The sequence below is a fragment of the Megalobrama amblycephala genome, linkage group LG15 (assembly GCF_018812025.1).
Source record: "Megalobrama amblycephala isolate DHTTF-2021 linkage group LG15, ASM1881202v1, whole genome shotgun sequence".
NCBI lineage: Eukaryota > Metazoa > Chordata > Actinopteri > Cypriniformes > Xenocyprididae > Megalobrama > Megalobrama amblycephala.
In genome coordinates, this window is record NC_063058.1 from 10,930,912 (window position 1) to 10,947,471 (window position 16,560).

At 37.0% G+C, this 16,560-nt stretch overlaps 1 protein-coding gene across 2 annotated transcripts in view; it reads left to right on the forward strand.

Annotated features, from left to right (window-relative positions):
• tln2b (talin 2b) overlaps positions 1-16,560 on the forward strand; it is a 193,318-nt gene that overhangs the window by 147,793 nt on the left and 28,965 nt on the right. For both annotated transcript variants that reach the window (XM_048157655.1, XM_048157656.1), the window contains exons 31-43: positions 393-486; positions 2,814-2,903; positions 2,990-3,112; positions 4,057-4,200; positions 4,282-4,443; positions 4,609-4,749; positions 7,859-8,040; positions 9,247-9,379; positions 11,494-11,595; positions 12,777-12,947; positions 13,140-13,286; positions 15,753-15,854; positions 15,937-16,056. In XM_048157655.1, the coding sequence (XP_048013612.1) occupies positions 393-486; positions 2,814-2,903; positions 2,990-3,112; positions 4,057-4,200; positions 4,282-4,443; positions 4,609-4,749; positions 7,859-8,040; positions 9,247-9,379; positions 11,494-11,595; positions 12,777-12,947; positions 13,140-13,286; positions 15,753-15,854; positions 15,937-16,056 (1,711 nt within the window). The remainder of the gene's footprint in view (positions 1-392; positions 487-2,813; positions 2,904-2,989; positions 3,113-4,056; positions 4,201-4,281; positions 4,444-4,608; positions 4,750-7,858; positions 8,041-9,246; positions 9,380-11,493; positions 11,596-12,776; positions 12,948-13,139; positions 13,287-15,752; positions 15,855-15,936; positions 16,057-16,560) is intronic.

Sequence of the window (16,560 nt, forward strand, 5' to 3'; positions counted from 1 at the left end):
GTGTGTGTGTGTGTGTGTGTGTGTGTGTGAGAGAGAGAGAGAGAGAGTTGAGTGTGCTGCAGAATCCTCTCAGGTACCGCAGGAAGGCAGCAGCTCCTGAGGGTTTTGGGCTAGATTGATTTCTGCTTCCTTAATGAGGGACAGAGGAAACTGACACACAAACACACACACACACATACACTCACATCTAGGCTCATATGAGTGTAACAAAACATTTTGTCATGATTCTGATTAATTTGTAAGACATCAATGTTAGTGCCTCCTTTCTATATTTAGAAGGGGCTGATAGCTCCATGAGTCTGAAAAATAGAGATTCGAAACATGCAAATTCTTTAAAAGGGCTTTTTGTGTCATTCTGACTGTGTGTGATTTTCTGCTGTTTTGTGTTTCAGAGCGGTTACAGAAAGCATTAATCAACTCATCACACTGTGTACCCAGCAGGCACCAGGACAAAAAGAGTGTGATAATGCTCTACGAGAACTCGAGGTACTTGAACAAACAGTCACTTCAAAACAATCTATCAATATAAATTTTATATTTGAGATGTGTATTGATAATATTATCATGATAATGTACTTCTATAAAAGTAAAGAATGATATATATATATATATATATATATATATATATATATATATATATATATATATACAGTGTATATATATATATATATATATATATATATATATATATATATATATATATATATATATATCTATCATTCTTTACTTTTATAGAAGTACATTATCATGATAATATTATCAATACACATATATATATATATATATATATATATATATATATATATATATATATACACACACAGTGTATGTATATATATACACAGTGTATGTGTATGTATATATACAGTATCTCACAGAAGTGTGTACACCCCTCACATTTTTGTAAATATTTTATTATATCTTTTCATGTGACAACACTGAAGAAATGACACTTTGCTACAATGTAAAGTAGTGAGTGTACAGCTTGTGTAAATTTGCTGTCCCCTCAAAATAACTCAACACACAGCCATTAATGTCTAAACCGCTGGCCACAAAAGTGAGTACACCCTAAGTGAAAATGTCCAAATTGGGCCCAAAGTGTCAATATTTTGTAGGGCCACCATTATTTTCCAGCACTGCCTTAACCCTCTTGGGCATGGAGTTCACCAGAGCTTCACAGGTTTCCACTGGAGTCCTCTTCCACTCCTCCATGACGACATCACAGAGCTGGTGGATGTTAGAGACCTTGCGCTCCTCCACCTTCTGTTTGAGGATGCCCCACAGATGCTCAATAGGGTTTAGGTCTGGAGACATGCTTGGCCAGACCATCACCTTTACCCTCAGCTTCTTTAGCAATGCAGTGGTCATCTTGGAGGTGTATTTGGGGTCGTTATCATGTTGGAATATTGCCCTGTGGCCCAGTCTCCAAAGGGAGGGGATCATGCTCTGCTCATTCATGGTTCCCTCAATGAACTGTAGCTCCCCAGTGCCGGCAGCACTCATGCAGCCCCAGACCATGACACTCCCACCACCATGCTTGACTGTAGGCAAGACACACTTGTCTTTGTACTCCTCACCTGGTTGCCGCCACACGCTTGACACCATCTGAACCAAATAAGTTTATCTTGGTCTCATCAGACAACAGGACATGGTTCCAGTAATCCATGTCCTTAGTCTGCTTGTCTTCAGCAAACTGTTTGCAGGCTTTCTTGTGCATCATCTTTAGAAGAGGCTTCCTTCTGGGACGACAGCCATGCAGACCAATTTGATGCAGTGTGCGGCGTATGGTCTGAGCACTGACAGGCTGACCCCCCACCCCTTCAACCTCTGCAGCAATCCTGGCAGCACTCATAAGTCTATTTCCCAAACACAACCTCTGGATATGACGCTGAGCATGTGCACTCAACTTCTTTGGTCGACCATGGCGAGGCCTGTTCTGAGTGGAACCTGTCCTGTTAAACCGCTGTATGGTCTTGGCCACCATGCTGCAGCTCAGTTTCAGGGTCTTGGCAATCTTCTTATAGCCTACGCCATCTTTATGTAGAGCAACAATTCTTTTTTTTAGATCCTCAGAGAGTTCTTTGCCATGAGGTGCCATGTTGAACTTCCAGTGACCAGTATGAGAGAGTGAGAGTGATAACACCAAATTTAACACACCTGAGACCTTGTAACACTAACAAGTCACATGACACCAGGGGGAGAAAATGGCTAATTGTGCCCAATTTGGACATTATCACTTAGGGGTGTACTTACTTTTGTGGCCAGCGGTTTAGACATTAATGGCTGTGTGTTGAGTTATTTTGAGGGGACAGCAAATTTACACTGTTATACAAGCTGTACACTCACTACTTTACATTGTAGCAAAGTGTCATTTCTTCAGTGTTGTCACATGAAAAGATGTGAGGGGTGTACTCACTTCTGTGAGATACTATATATATATATATAAAATATTGCATATACTTTCAAAATCAGCCAGTATGAGCTGTGTGCGATGAGATGGGGGGGCTGTTAGATCTTCTATGGTGGTCTTATTCGTATATAATCAACATTAGATCATATTTGGCCTTTTTTGTCAAAGATTAAAAACAGCCGTTTGTGTGATGCCTCTGTGAAACGTTCAAATCTGTTGGCCACAGGTCAATTGCGTATTAAAATACAGCCAATAATGACATTTGGGGTCTGTGAACAATCAGAATTTATATCAAATCCTATGTGTCTCCAATAATCAATTTTGAAATTGGGTTGTTTTCCTTTCTCTCTCTCTCTCTCTCTCTCTCTCTCTCTCTCTCTCTCTCTCTCCCACGTACATACAGGCTGTACGAGGAATGTTGGACAATCCCAATGAGCCAGTCAGTGATCTTTCTTATTTTGACTGCATTGAGAGCGTTATGGAGAATTCCAAGGTAAAGAATCCATCACAACATTCCAAAATTCTCTAAAGATCTTATTCATTCCAAATGTTAACACATCTCTCCATCTGAATGAACAGGTTCTCGGGGAGTCCATGGCTGGAATCTCACAGCACTGTAAGACGGGAAACGTGCCAGCATTCGGGGATTGCGTGGGAGTGGCATCCAAAGCGCTGTGTGGGTTGACCGAGGCGGCGGGACAGGTGAGCTTTTGACCTGGTAGTGTCTGATACTGCTCCCAAAATGCACTTGCAGCTTTAGAAATGTTATTACAAATTCAATAGTTAAGCTTTATCAATCATTTGATGTTATCGACAACATGAAAAGACATTTGCAACACATTTAGCTTCTGTAAAGTGACATTTCTGAGTGAAACTGAATATTCAGTGGGAAACAATGTAGGGTGGGCTTGATTTTATCCATCAGGATCTTGAAAAGAAAGATGTGGTGCTATTGGTATGTTTTTTTGCTGTCCACACTGCATTGATTTTATCAGCAAAGTTGTTTCAAAAGTGGAAAATAAAGTTACATTTTGATGTAGATTATAAAAACTAACATTTAAAAATAATAATGTGTTGTACACGAAGGGAAATTTATAATATAATATAATATATTATAATAATATTTTACATCTAAATAAAAGATAAATAAGAAAATAATAGATACAAAAGAAACTGAAAATTAAGCTACGGTGCTACTGATTAATATTATTTTTGCAGTTCACGCTACATTAGTTGTGTCAGCAGAGAAGCTTGTTTTGGAGGTGGAATTTTTTTTTTATGCTAAGATTATGAAAACAGATAATTAATAAAATAATTAATCTTGCACAATAAGGGAAATGTATAATATATATATATATATATATATATATATATATATATATATATATATATATATATAAAATAATTTAAATAATAGTTCAAAAAAGAAAATAAAACGCTACGGTGGTATTGGTGGATTTTTTATTTTAATGTACAATTATAAAAACAAATATTTAAAAAAAAAAATATTTACAGTACACAATTGAATCTTGCACTATAAGGTAAATTTAGAATATAATATTTATTAATAAATATAATAATATTAAATAAATGTAAATGCATAAAAACTCAATACACTCTTTGTGCCTTTCTTTATTTTTCTTCAGGCCTCCTATTTGGTAGGCGTCTCAGACCCCAACAGCCAGTCAGGTCATCAGGGATTGGTCGATCCCATCCAGTTTGCCAGAGCCAATCAGGCGATTCAGATGGCCTGCCAGAATCTGGTGGACCCGGCCAGCAGCCCCTCCCAGGTGACTGTTTGGCTCTTTAGTATTGAGTATTTTTGTTTGTTTGATTTGGGCTTGCATTCTCATCTGTTTTTGTTTTTGTAGGTTCTATCAGCAGCTACCATTGTTGCAAAGCACACCTCTGCCCTTTGCAATGCCTGTCGTCTGGCGTCTTCCAAAACAGCCAATCCTGTAGCCCGGAGACATTTTGTACAGTCAGCCAAAGAAGTCGCCAATACAACAGCTAACCTTGTGAAAACTATAAAGGTACGGCCTGCAATTAATTACCAGAAGATCATTTGGTACCAGAGTAATTGAGAATTGGTTGTTTTCTGCACCATTTGCACACTTAAAACTATCAATAAAGATTTATTTATGTGTATGGGTTAAAGTGTTTTAGCAGATGTGATTTGTCTCTGCATTGTTTCTCAGGCCTTAGACGGGGATTTCTCAGATGAGAACCGTGAGAGGTGCCGAGTGGCCACGACCCCGCTGATAGAAGCTGTGGATAATCTCTCCACCTTTGCCTCCAACCCTGAGTTTGCCAGCATTCCTGCACAGATAAGCCATGAGGTGATGAAATATTGGATACCACAATATTTCATGTATTATTTATTGTGTGTGTGAGTGTGCGTGCCTGGGTACTCATTTCACAGACTTTTTTGTGCCAAATTTTGACTCTTAAACCAAATGCAGGAGGACAGACAAATCTAAAGGGTTAGGGTTTGTCTGGTTTTGTTCATTCCAGACAGACTGACAGACTGTGCATTTGTGGTGGACACTTTTCAGTGACTCTTTCTGCAGGTTAGAACCAAATTGTTCACAAACACTAATTCATTAATGAAGTCACTGTTTGAATTGAATACTTTATTCTACCAATTTGTTCAAAAACACTGATTCATTCATCAATGAAACAAGTGAATGTCTTTTTGAGCAAGTCATTGAATCATTCATTCAACTTATTTGTTCAAAAGCACTGATTCATTCAGGAACAAATCAAGTGACATTTTTTATGATTGACTCATCGAATCGTTTTCTCAATGACTTGTTCAAAAAACTTAATTAATGAACAAAACAAGTGACTTTCTTTATGAGTGAGTCATTGAATAATTAATTCAACCGATTAGTTCAAAACACCGATTCATTTGTGAATAAGACAAGTGACTGTCTGAATAAGGGAGTCATTGAATTGTTTACTTAGACAATATGTTCAAAAATACTGATTCATTCATTAATGAAACAAGCGACTATCTTTTTGAGTCATTTAGTCATTCACTTAACCGATTTTTTTTTTTTTCAAAAACATTCATTAAGGAACAAAACAAGTGATTGTCATTGTGAGTGAGCCATTGAATTATTAGTACAACAGATTTGTTCAAAAACTCTAATTAATTCAGGAATAAAACAAGTGACTGTCTTTGAGTGAGTCATTGAATAATTTACTCAACCGATTAGTTCAAAAACACTGATTCATTCAGGAACGAGACAAGTGACTGTCTTAATGAATGAGTCACAGAATAATTCACTCAAACATTTTATTCAGAAATGTTTATTCATTCAGGATAGAAACACCACTACTGTGGGTGGCTGAGAGACATGCAACAATTGTTGTTGTTTTATTTGTTTTGTTTTGTTTTTTTCATTTTCACTAGCAAAACAAAAATAACTCTCAATATTGTGTCTAAAATTAAAAAAATCTAGTTATAATGAACTATAAATGCAGCTTAAGTTACGACAACAGAGGTCTGTTGGAGGTGCTCACAACTATATGTGAATAAGTGTGTAATTATGCAAGTGCATGTTCACCATTAACACACATGGTGGATTTTTTACTTCACTTGTACTATATTTCTTTGTGTATGAAGTATGGTAAAATGTACCTACATGAAGAACTAGGTGACTCCTCTGTCTTTGAAATATTGCCTGTAATGTTGTGCCAAAACCAAGTGGTTTCTCTCCGTTCACTGACTGTTTGACACTAGACTCACAGGAAGTCTAAAAGGTCAGTGAGTGTGGATGGGAGTTTTGCAGTGTTTTTCAAACACAAGTCCTTGACAATTTAATCACCTCAGTCCATTTCTGGGGTAGGTGGGAGTTTGATTCTGCTCTTACAACTGATGTTTTTAACATCTTGTTAATTGGTAATAATTTCATGTTTTATGTTCTTTAAAGGGATGGGTGATATAAGAAAAAAATATATATATTTAAATGTTATGAATAAATTAAAAGAATATTATATTTGCAAAATTTTGATATTTTCCATTTATGTATGGTACACATATTTTTTTTTATGAAATTTAAAAAAAATAATTAATAAATAACATTGTAAATTGAATTGTATTTCTTTCATATCCCTATTGGTTCAGGAACATTCAGGAACAAAACAAGTGACTGTCCTTATGAGGGAGTCATTGAATAATTTACTTAACCGATTAGTTAAAAAACACTGAGTCATCCGGGAATAAAACAAGTGACTGTCTTTATGAGTGAGTCATTGAATAATTTACTCAACCGATTAGTTAAAGGTGCCCTAGAACCAGTTTTTACAAGATGTAATATAAGTCTAAGGTGTCCCCTGAATGTGTCTGTGAAGTTTCAGCTCAAAATACCCCATAGATTTTTTTAAATTAATTTTTTTAAATGCCTATTTTGTGGCATCATTAACTATGCACCGATTCAGGCTGCGGCCCCTTTAAATCACACGCTCCCTGCCCCACTAGCTCTCAACTATAATACAGTGCATTTACAAAGTTCACATAGCTAATATAACCCTCAAATGGATCTTTACAAGATGTTCGTCATGCATACTGCATGCATGCATTGGATCATGTGAGTATAGTATTTATTTGAATGTTTACATTTGATTCTGAATCAATTTGATGGTGCTCCGTGGCTAAAGCTAACATTACACACTGTTGGAGAGATTTATAAAGAATGAAGTTGTGTTTATGAATTATGCAGACTGCAAGTGTTTAAAAATGAAAATAGCGACGGCTCTCTTGTCTCCGTTTAACCACATTTAACAGTACATTAGCAACATGCTAACATTTAGAAAGACAATTTACAAACATCACTAAAAATAACTGGATCATGTCAGTTATTATCCCTCCATCTGCCATTTTTCGCTATTGTCCTTGTTCGCTTACCTAGTCTGATGATTCAGCTGTGCACAGATCTAGACGTTAACACTGGCTGCCCTTGTGTAATGCCTTGAACATGAGCTGGCATATGCAAATATTGGGGGCGTACATATTAATGATCCCGACTGTTACGTAACAGTCGGTGTTATGTTGAGATTTGCCTGTTTTTCGGAGGTCTTTTAAACAAATGAGATTTATATAAGAAGGAGGAAACAATGGAGTTTGAGACTCACTGTATGTCATTTCCATGTACTGAACTCTTGTTATTCAACTATGCCAAGATAAATTACATTTTTGATTCTAGGGCACCTTTAAAAAACACTGATTCATTCAGTTAACAGAACTGACTCATTATGAATGAGTCAGAATCATTCATTCAAACATTTTGTTCAAAAATGTTTATTCATTCAGTTTATATTATATTTGTACAATTTTGGTTGATATTTTCGCTTTATATATGTAACACACATTTTTTATGGGATTTTAAAAACAAATTAATTAAATAACACTGTAAACTGAATTGTAATTCTTTCCAATCGCAGGGTTCAGCTGCCCAGGAACCAATCCTTCGCTCGGCTCGTTCAATGCTGGACAGCTCCACCCACTTATTAGAGACCGCCCGCTCACTTATCATTAATCCCAAAGATCCACCCACCTGGTCTATCTTGGCAGGCCATTCCCGGACCGTGTCGGACTCCATCAAGAGCCTCATTACGTCCATCAGGTCTGTATCACTCAAATTAAGAACTGATTCAGCAGTTGAGAAAGATGCTTGTGACTGGTTTTGTCGAATCTGAAAAGCTTGCAGTGGCCTCAGTCTCCATCAGGTGTTAAATAATAATAATACGGGCAAAAGATGAGGTATAATTCAAATCACTTGATTAAATAACTCAAGAGCAAAAGTTATTAACAGTAGCAGCTGTTCAGTCCACACATGCACTCTCCTTCTCTTCTCAAATCTTCCCTCACACATGAGTCTATTCCCCTCATTACAGCTCCAGGGGGAAGTAATATTACCAACAACCAATCAAATGAAAAACCAGAGAGTGTGTTATAAGCTAAAAAAAAACAATATAGAATAATTGTATGATATATTAAATTGAAAAATAATTAAATAACAATTAAGGAAATCAAATAATGTATAAATACACAAAACAGTCACATTAATTAACACTTGTGTTATATTTATTATAAATTATATATATTTATTATAAATTATATTTATATCAAATTTATAAATATCAATAAGATTTCTTTTTTCGTCTAATGACAATGTTGCAAAAGAGTTTTATGTCAAATAAGTTTGATTGGAATCCCTAAAAATTAACACAAATATGATTTATTTTTTTTTTTTTTTTTTTTTTTTTGAGAACATCAAGAATTTTCTTTTTCTAGAAGCCAGTTTTTTCCCCTCAATAATGGTTTTGAAGGATTTTCTATAAAATACTAGCTGGATAATAGACTGTGTCCGATGTCGCTGAGTTGTATTTTGTGGTAAGTGACTCTTACTGGGTTTCTCTCTCCACTGAGAGCGTCCCGGGTGATTGATGTAGCATGAGGAGACTGAACTCAGATCAGACACTCATCCACTCTTCTGCTGCGAGTGCGTACAGATCTGAGCTGAGATCAGCGACTGTGAAGGGCTCGACTGTAACACTCTCAGCAGTAGCAGGAACAGCGGCTGGGCTCGCTGCCCACCTGGCTGCCCTCCACATACTGTCCTCCCAGATCAACCAATCAGAGCTGGAGCTCAGCCAGCCCTGTGTGTGTGTGTGTGAGAGAGAGAGAGAGAGAGCAAAAACACCCACGTCTGCGCTGACTCTCCTGTTTTATGATGCCGTAATGTACAATATCCGGGTTTAGTTGAGAAACCTAATTTAATTACTCTGAAAAATACCCCATAGCAACCTTGTATCCTCTGTTGTCATAGGGACAAGGCCCCTGGGCAGCGGGAGTGTGACCAGTCCATCGACAGCATCAACAAGAGCATCAGGGACATTGAGCAGGTGTCCCTCGCCGCCGTAGGTCAGAGTCTGCCCCGCAGAGACGACATCTCCCTCGAGGTAAACGAATAAAATGTCTAATACCTGCTATACGTCACTATATAGTAACATTGTGTTTCATTAATGTTGCTCTGGTACAGTGTTATTTTCTATTATGTCTACAGCAGCTTGTGTATTGTGAAGCCAAGCATTATGAATCTGTGGAGTGAATAAAAATTAAATGAATTATCAGTGTATTTATTTACAATTAAATGTGTAAATAAATAGTAGACATTTAAATCTGTTTCATGTTGTATAAACGTATAGTAAAATGTGTAAAATTAATAATGTTTACTTTTTATAAATAAATTTAAATGGAAAATTCAAATTGTATTTTTATAAATTTTTTATCCATTAAAAAAAAAAAAAAAAACACTGAGTTAAAAATGCCACTAGATGGTTCTCACAATGGAGAAGCCAATGAACTTTTGGCTGAATTTTAAGATTTCTGCCCCCCTTCTAAAATTTTAAGTATTATTTTATTGTTATACCGAACTATATTTTAAAACATGAATTACATAAACAATTTTAAATGTTCCTTACTTACATTTTTGATTGAATAAAATAAAATTAATTATTATTATTAAATATATCCACTCCAGTGTTATTTTGTTATTTATATACTTTTGTAGTATTAATATTTTGAATTAGCCTTTATTTTTATATTTTTGATTTATTTTAAATTTTTGTAACTGATAAAATATATATATATATATATATATATATATATATATATACACACATATATACATATTATCAGTTACTAAAAAAATAGAAAATATAGAAAATATATAAATAAAATGACAAAAATAAATATATATATATATATATATATATATATATATATATATATATATATATATATATATATGCTTTTGTCATTTTATTAGTTTGTTTTTTTATTATGTTTTTATTTTTCTATTCAGTTTTCTATTCATTTTAGTTCTTCAACTATTTATTTTATTTCAGTTCTAATTTTCATTTTTTGATTTTTTTTCATTTTTCATATAATATATTTTATTTATTTCAGCTTTATTTCAATTAAAAAAATAGCTATTTTTAACAGTTTTAGCTTTATTTAGCAATAACAACCCTGTTTAGATTTGCAGCAAATTGCCTTTTGGGATAAATAAATGTATATTTTAGTTTGCTGTTTGCTGTTGCAATCAAAAGTTTGCTGGTGATATTGTTATTATTATAATAAAAGGGGGGCAAATTTGTTCCATTTGGAATTGTAATATCACTATAGTTTTCATGAGCATTTTTACCCTTTTTTTTTTCTTTTTTGTTACTGTACCTTTAAGAATTTAAAATGTTGATACAGTACCTTTTAAGAATACACTGCCCTCCAAAAGTTTGGAAACACCCCTGGCAAAGTGTGGTTTTGGACGATATCAGCATAAATCCTTATCATTTTTTGGTGCAAATACATTACAGTAACTTGACATTATCATTGAAGACCAGCAATAATAATTTTCATTTTGATTACATAATAATGGCAATATATACATGTCAAAGTCAGACATGCCCCTTTGCCAGCTGTGATGTCTGGTTACTGGTTTAAACTTGGCCCAGGTTTGTAAAAGATTTTTGGGTCAGCACACCTTAATAGCTTCAACTGATTGCCAATTAAGTTTAGAATACAATGAACCAATTAGAACCCAGTTTAGGTCAGATAGCTGCTAATGGTGGATATTTTGATGAATCGAAAAAAAAAATTCTATGTATAAACTGTTTATATAATAAAATATGTTTTCGTAGTTTGTGTTGTCCCTTATCAGTGCAAAATTATCACAAATTAAAAAGGATTCATGCCAATATTGTCCAAAACCCCACTTTTCTAGGGCGTTTCCAAACTTTTGGAGGGCAGTGTATGTAAATAACATCTATTATGATTGGCTGTCTTCCATGTGGCAGTGTAGTTCACATTTGTGTTCATCACAAGTTGTGGAAAACTGAATATGCATCACTATGTAAATGTGCTGGTCAGTAGTAACCTTAACAACTTTTGAGCAAAGAAGGTTTTCATTTCAAATCAGCAAATTGATATTTTCTATATTTTTCCCCCCTTAAATGTTTTAGTGCTAGTATCATCAGTGTTTAAGCTAATGCTAATGTAACTCTGCCTCCATTAGGCTTTACAGGAGCAGCTGACCTCTGCTGTGCAGGAGATCGGCCACCTCATTGACCCCATCTCCACTGCAGCGCGAGGGGAAGCAGCTCAGCTCGGACACAAGGTAACAGAAACATGGATCTCAAAATAATGTTACCACTGCAGCGAATCCACAGCTGTGTCGGAAAGCTATAGGCAGCTGACTTGTTGCCTCGCTGCCTTATCAGGCAATGACTTTGCAGGCAGTGTTTATGCATGAAGTTGCCTCACGAAACAGACTTCTGAGTAGGCTTGCTGCGATAGTCTGTTACATCACTTGCCCATGGTGGCACCGCCCTCCACTGTCGTTTTAATTTTTATAGTAATAAAAATCATTTAGTTCAGTTAGAGAACAGACACTACGATTAAAAACTGAACGCGTCTGCTCAGTTCATCATGAGCCGAACAAGAGTCGCAGCACAGATCAGCAGCAGGAGTCAGTTTTCACCTCACTTTGCCCATTTCGCCTCACTTTCGACTGACAAGACGATAGCGGAAGATTTGGTTTCAAAGCAAAATGTAAAAGCACCTATTTAAGCGAGTTTGTCATTGTACTGTTTTGTTGTTGTGTTTTTCATTAAGAATAATAATGAACCCACCATTCAAGCAATTACCGAATCCCGAATTGGCGCTAATTTGAAAGCGAAAGTAAAATGCGCACAGCCGCGCGGCCATTCGTAATGGTGCGCGTCTACTGGCGCGGAGCGAGCAAAGTGAGCGTTTTCAGTCGATCAAAAATCGATCAGATCTCAGGAGACAGGAAGTGAAGCTAACATTGGATTCGAACCTGCCTTGATGCCTTCCTACCTTGGAATGCAGCATTTTTAAGCTTTCAGACGCAGCCCATGATTTTGCCCAAAGGCTTAATGTGATTTACACAAGTACGAAATGTTCCTGGATCAACAACCTCGTCTGTCTTCATACTTCCATATATTATGTCTTTTTGTGTAAATCACATAGTGCCACTTGAATCTCAAGAATAAACATCATGAATTGATCACAGTATGACAGCGTATCTAAAAAACAATCGAAAAAAAACAAAAAATAATGTGTGCTAAGCCTGGTTTAATTAAGTCCGGCTGTGTTTGTTTGGACCAATATTGATGCCTCCTGTCTAAAGTGTTTGTGGGCTTGTCAATCACACAAATAACTGAAAAATCAAGAAGTTGCATCAGTTCCCTCTATATATCACTCTTCCCTGAAATATATACAGGAAACTGTATGTTTGCATGCCAGATATTCTTAACACGTCTTTTTTTCCCCCAGGTGACTCAGTTAGCGAGCTACTTTGAGCCAGTGATTGTGGCGTCAGTGGGACTGGCGTCTAAACATGCCGACCACCAGCAGCAGATGAACATACTGGATCAAACCAAAACCCTGTTTGAATCTGCTCTACAGATGCTCTACGCTGCCAAAGAGGGCGGAGGAAACCCTAAGGTATGACACATGGAATTAACAATGCACGGGGGCTTCATGTTCATGTTCTGAAAACATCTGCAAACTTGTTGCATCCAATGGCACATTCACAGAGCTTGGTTGGAAAGAACAACGTTTTTTCGTGTATAGTTATGAAGTGGGTCTATACTGGCCATTTTTTAACCCATCAGCCACTAACTTTTTCTCTTGCAGGCGACCCACACCCATGATGCCATAGCCGAAGCTGCCCAGTTGATGAAGGAGGCAGTTGATGACATCATGGTGACCTTAAACGAGGCAGCCAGTGAGGGGGGGATGGTGGGCGGCATGGTGGAGTCCATCGCTGAGTCCATTGGACGGGTTAGTGACTCTTGAAAACTAGTGGAAAATGTTAATTTTTTCCAAATCCATTGCTAATATCAAGAAATAAGGTTAATTAAAAAGTTTAATGATCATTTTACGGAAACGTCTGAATATGATTGACCAAATAAGATATTTCAGTGGTTATATGCCAATGCGTGTGAGATTTGAGAGTAAATAAATAAAAAAAATGTATGTCACAAAAGTAAGTAAATGAGGGAGTGTTGCTCAACTCGTCTCTACAGAATCCCCCACAGGGGCTCAAGAGTGTTAAGATTGAGTTCAATACATGTCCACAGAAGGTTCTTCACCTTGGGAAAATGCATATCCTCATTTACCCCTTTTCCACCAGCACGAACCGGGTGCTAGTTCAGAGCTAGTGCTAGTGCCAGTTCGGAGTTGGTTCAACTGACGAGCCTTCTAAGAACCAGTTTGCCTTTCCACAGGCTAGAGAGCAGCACAGAGCCAGGTCTTACGTCACTGTATACGTCTCATATTTCACAGCAAAGCTAGCGCTGCAGCGCCAAACACAAACACACCAGGCTCGTTTGAGATGCATCGGCTTCTCGCATAGCGATCGGCACATGACATCAAAGCACCACGAGAACGATCCAAAAGCACAAGGAGTCGTATGCTCTACAAACGCTCCCGTGGATCCGCGGCACCCGCCGAATCGGTCCGCGCTGCTCCGATGCATCTCGAATAAGCCTTCTATCAACAATCGCGGATGTTTCACTACTGTTGATGCTCATGGCTTTGCGACCCTACATCGGCATACAAACACGGCTTGCCGTAATTTGTATATAGACGGAGATTACGATCAAGCTGCTATTAGCTTGATTAGCTGCTATTTCAAAAATGGCGGTCACAAGTTTCTTGTTGGTCACGGTAACCCCGCCCCCAGCCCCTGACGCAAGCGGTTCTTACTTCTAGCCCAGCAACGTTTTGGTGCTACTTACGAACCACTTTTCCTGGTTCGGAGCTGGTGCTTTGTGTGTCGAAAGACAAAGAACTGATTTGAAACTTGGCTCTGGCTCCGAACCAGCACTCAAACTGCCTTGGTGGAAAAGGGGTAATTGTCATGTTGAAAAAATGCCCAACAATGCAGGGAATAAGGAAAGGGTAACATCTTCTGTTTCAAGTTTGTGTATTAAATTACACAGTGTTGTGGGAATTCATGACAGCATTGATAAAGCACAACTCCCTCACAGCTTCAGCACTCATACATCCCTATATAAGAGCTTTACTACCACTGAACTTTACTGTGGAAACCAGGCACTTCTCAATGTACTCCTCCTCTAGCAACACCATAACATTTTGGATGCTGTTAGATCCAAAATGATTGATTTGGTCTCATGAGACCAGAGTATTGATTCCCAGAATCTATATTTTGTAAATATGGGCTTTGGAAATGGCTGACTTTATTGTGCTTTGGCTACAGTAGGTACAACCACAACCATGCATGTCATTTCTGCAGGCTGCATCTTACTCTGTGAGATAAACAGTCACTCTTTTCATAGCTTTTGCTGGCTCTGAGACACTCGCTTAGTATTTCTCCTGCTCTTTGTCTAGCAAAAAAAAAAAAAAAATCCCTCACCACTAAATGAAAGCTTAAAATGAAGGCCTGGTTATTTCTGGGTCCTTGTCACAAGTCAATTGTTTTTGAATTTCTGTGTTACTTTTGCTATATTTTCACACTTAAAACAATGATTTGGTAATCCTCTTGCACCACTGTCCTCTTTTGTGCTAAGAAATAAGTCTCCTGACAGTTTCTCCCAAGTGCTTCCATTGTTGTTAGCTTTAAATCTGAGAATGATTCAGTAGGCTATATAATGCTTTTAATTGTCAAGAAATTACTTCTCTTTAAATGTTTTGGTTCAACATACTTACCTGTTGATCAAACATTGCCTTAAACTTACAGCAGAACATTTTTATTTTGTTTTATTTATTAACTTTTAGGAGGGTGTACTCATTTTTGCTAAACAACATTTTATCACTTTGATAAGAAAATCTTATTTTCCTGAATAATTTTGACATGCTTCTTTGGTAATTGATTAAGCAGACTTGCTAATATATATATATTAACATTAAAAATATGCTTTATTAAAAATCTATAATTTTTGTTCTTTTATTAGAAATCTCTAGAATGCTTTCTCATCAAAGTCATCTCTAGCTGGCACTCTCATATGTAAATGTGTCACAGACACAACAGCTGTCTCTGTATCTCATCATTAGACTGAATTGGCACAACATCTCCATTTATCATCTCTGCATGTATGCAGTCTTTCATTATACTGTCATGACTCATGGTGGAAGACAATGGCAGTCAATTGAATATCTGCACTCTGATCATTTTCTGCGGGAATGATCACAACTTCGTGCACATGAGCCACGTGAAGACTGTAATTTGTATTAGGACTCGTTCCAGCATTACATCACTGTTATCTGGGTCTCTCCATTTCTCAGATGGATGAAGGAACTCCGCCGGAGCCTGACGGCACTTTTGTAGATTACCAGACCACCATGGTGAAGTTTTCAAAAGCCATTGCCATTACTGCACAGGAAATGGTGAGGACGCTCACTCAAAATGCTTCCACATCCTCTCACATACCACCGTGCATGTATCACGTGTTCTGTTATGTTACTCTAGATGACTAAGTCAGTGACCTGTCCAGAAGAACTGGGTGGACTGGCGTCTCAGGTGACGGTGGATTACAGCCAGCTGGCACAACAAGGCCGTCTGGCAGCTGCCACTGCCGAGCCAGAGGAGGTGAGGATCCATCCAGCTAGTGCGTCTACCCCCACCGGACCTGTGATCTGAGAAATGCTCATTTACACACACGATAATAGACACGCAGATGGCCCAAACCTCACACAAACTCTAGATTTAAAGGAACAGATCACCTAAAAATGAAACTGAATTAGCTCAGCTGAGAGCTGTAGAACACAAAAAGAGATGTTTAGAAGTCAAAATGGATCTTTTCCATACAATGAAAGCCCCATCAAACTTCATATTCATATGACTTGTGCACTATATTATTATTAATATCAGATAAAAATGAATAAAATAAATTTAAATCAAAATAGTAGAAAATGACAACATATTATATAGTTGTATTTATATATATTTTTAGTGCTGTCCAAATGAACGCGTTAATGCATGCAATTCATTTTTTCAGTTTAACGCATTAAAAATATTTAACGCAATTAATGCAGCATACGTTTTTCCGTCATCCTTTAGCTAGCGTTACATTATGTGATCACTCTCTTATTC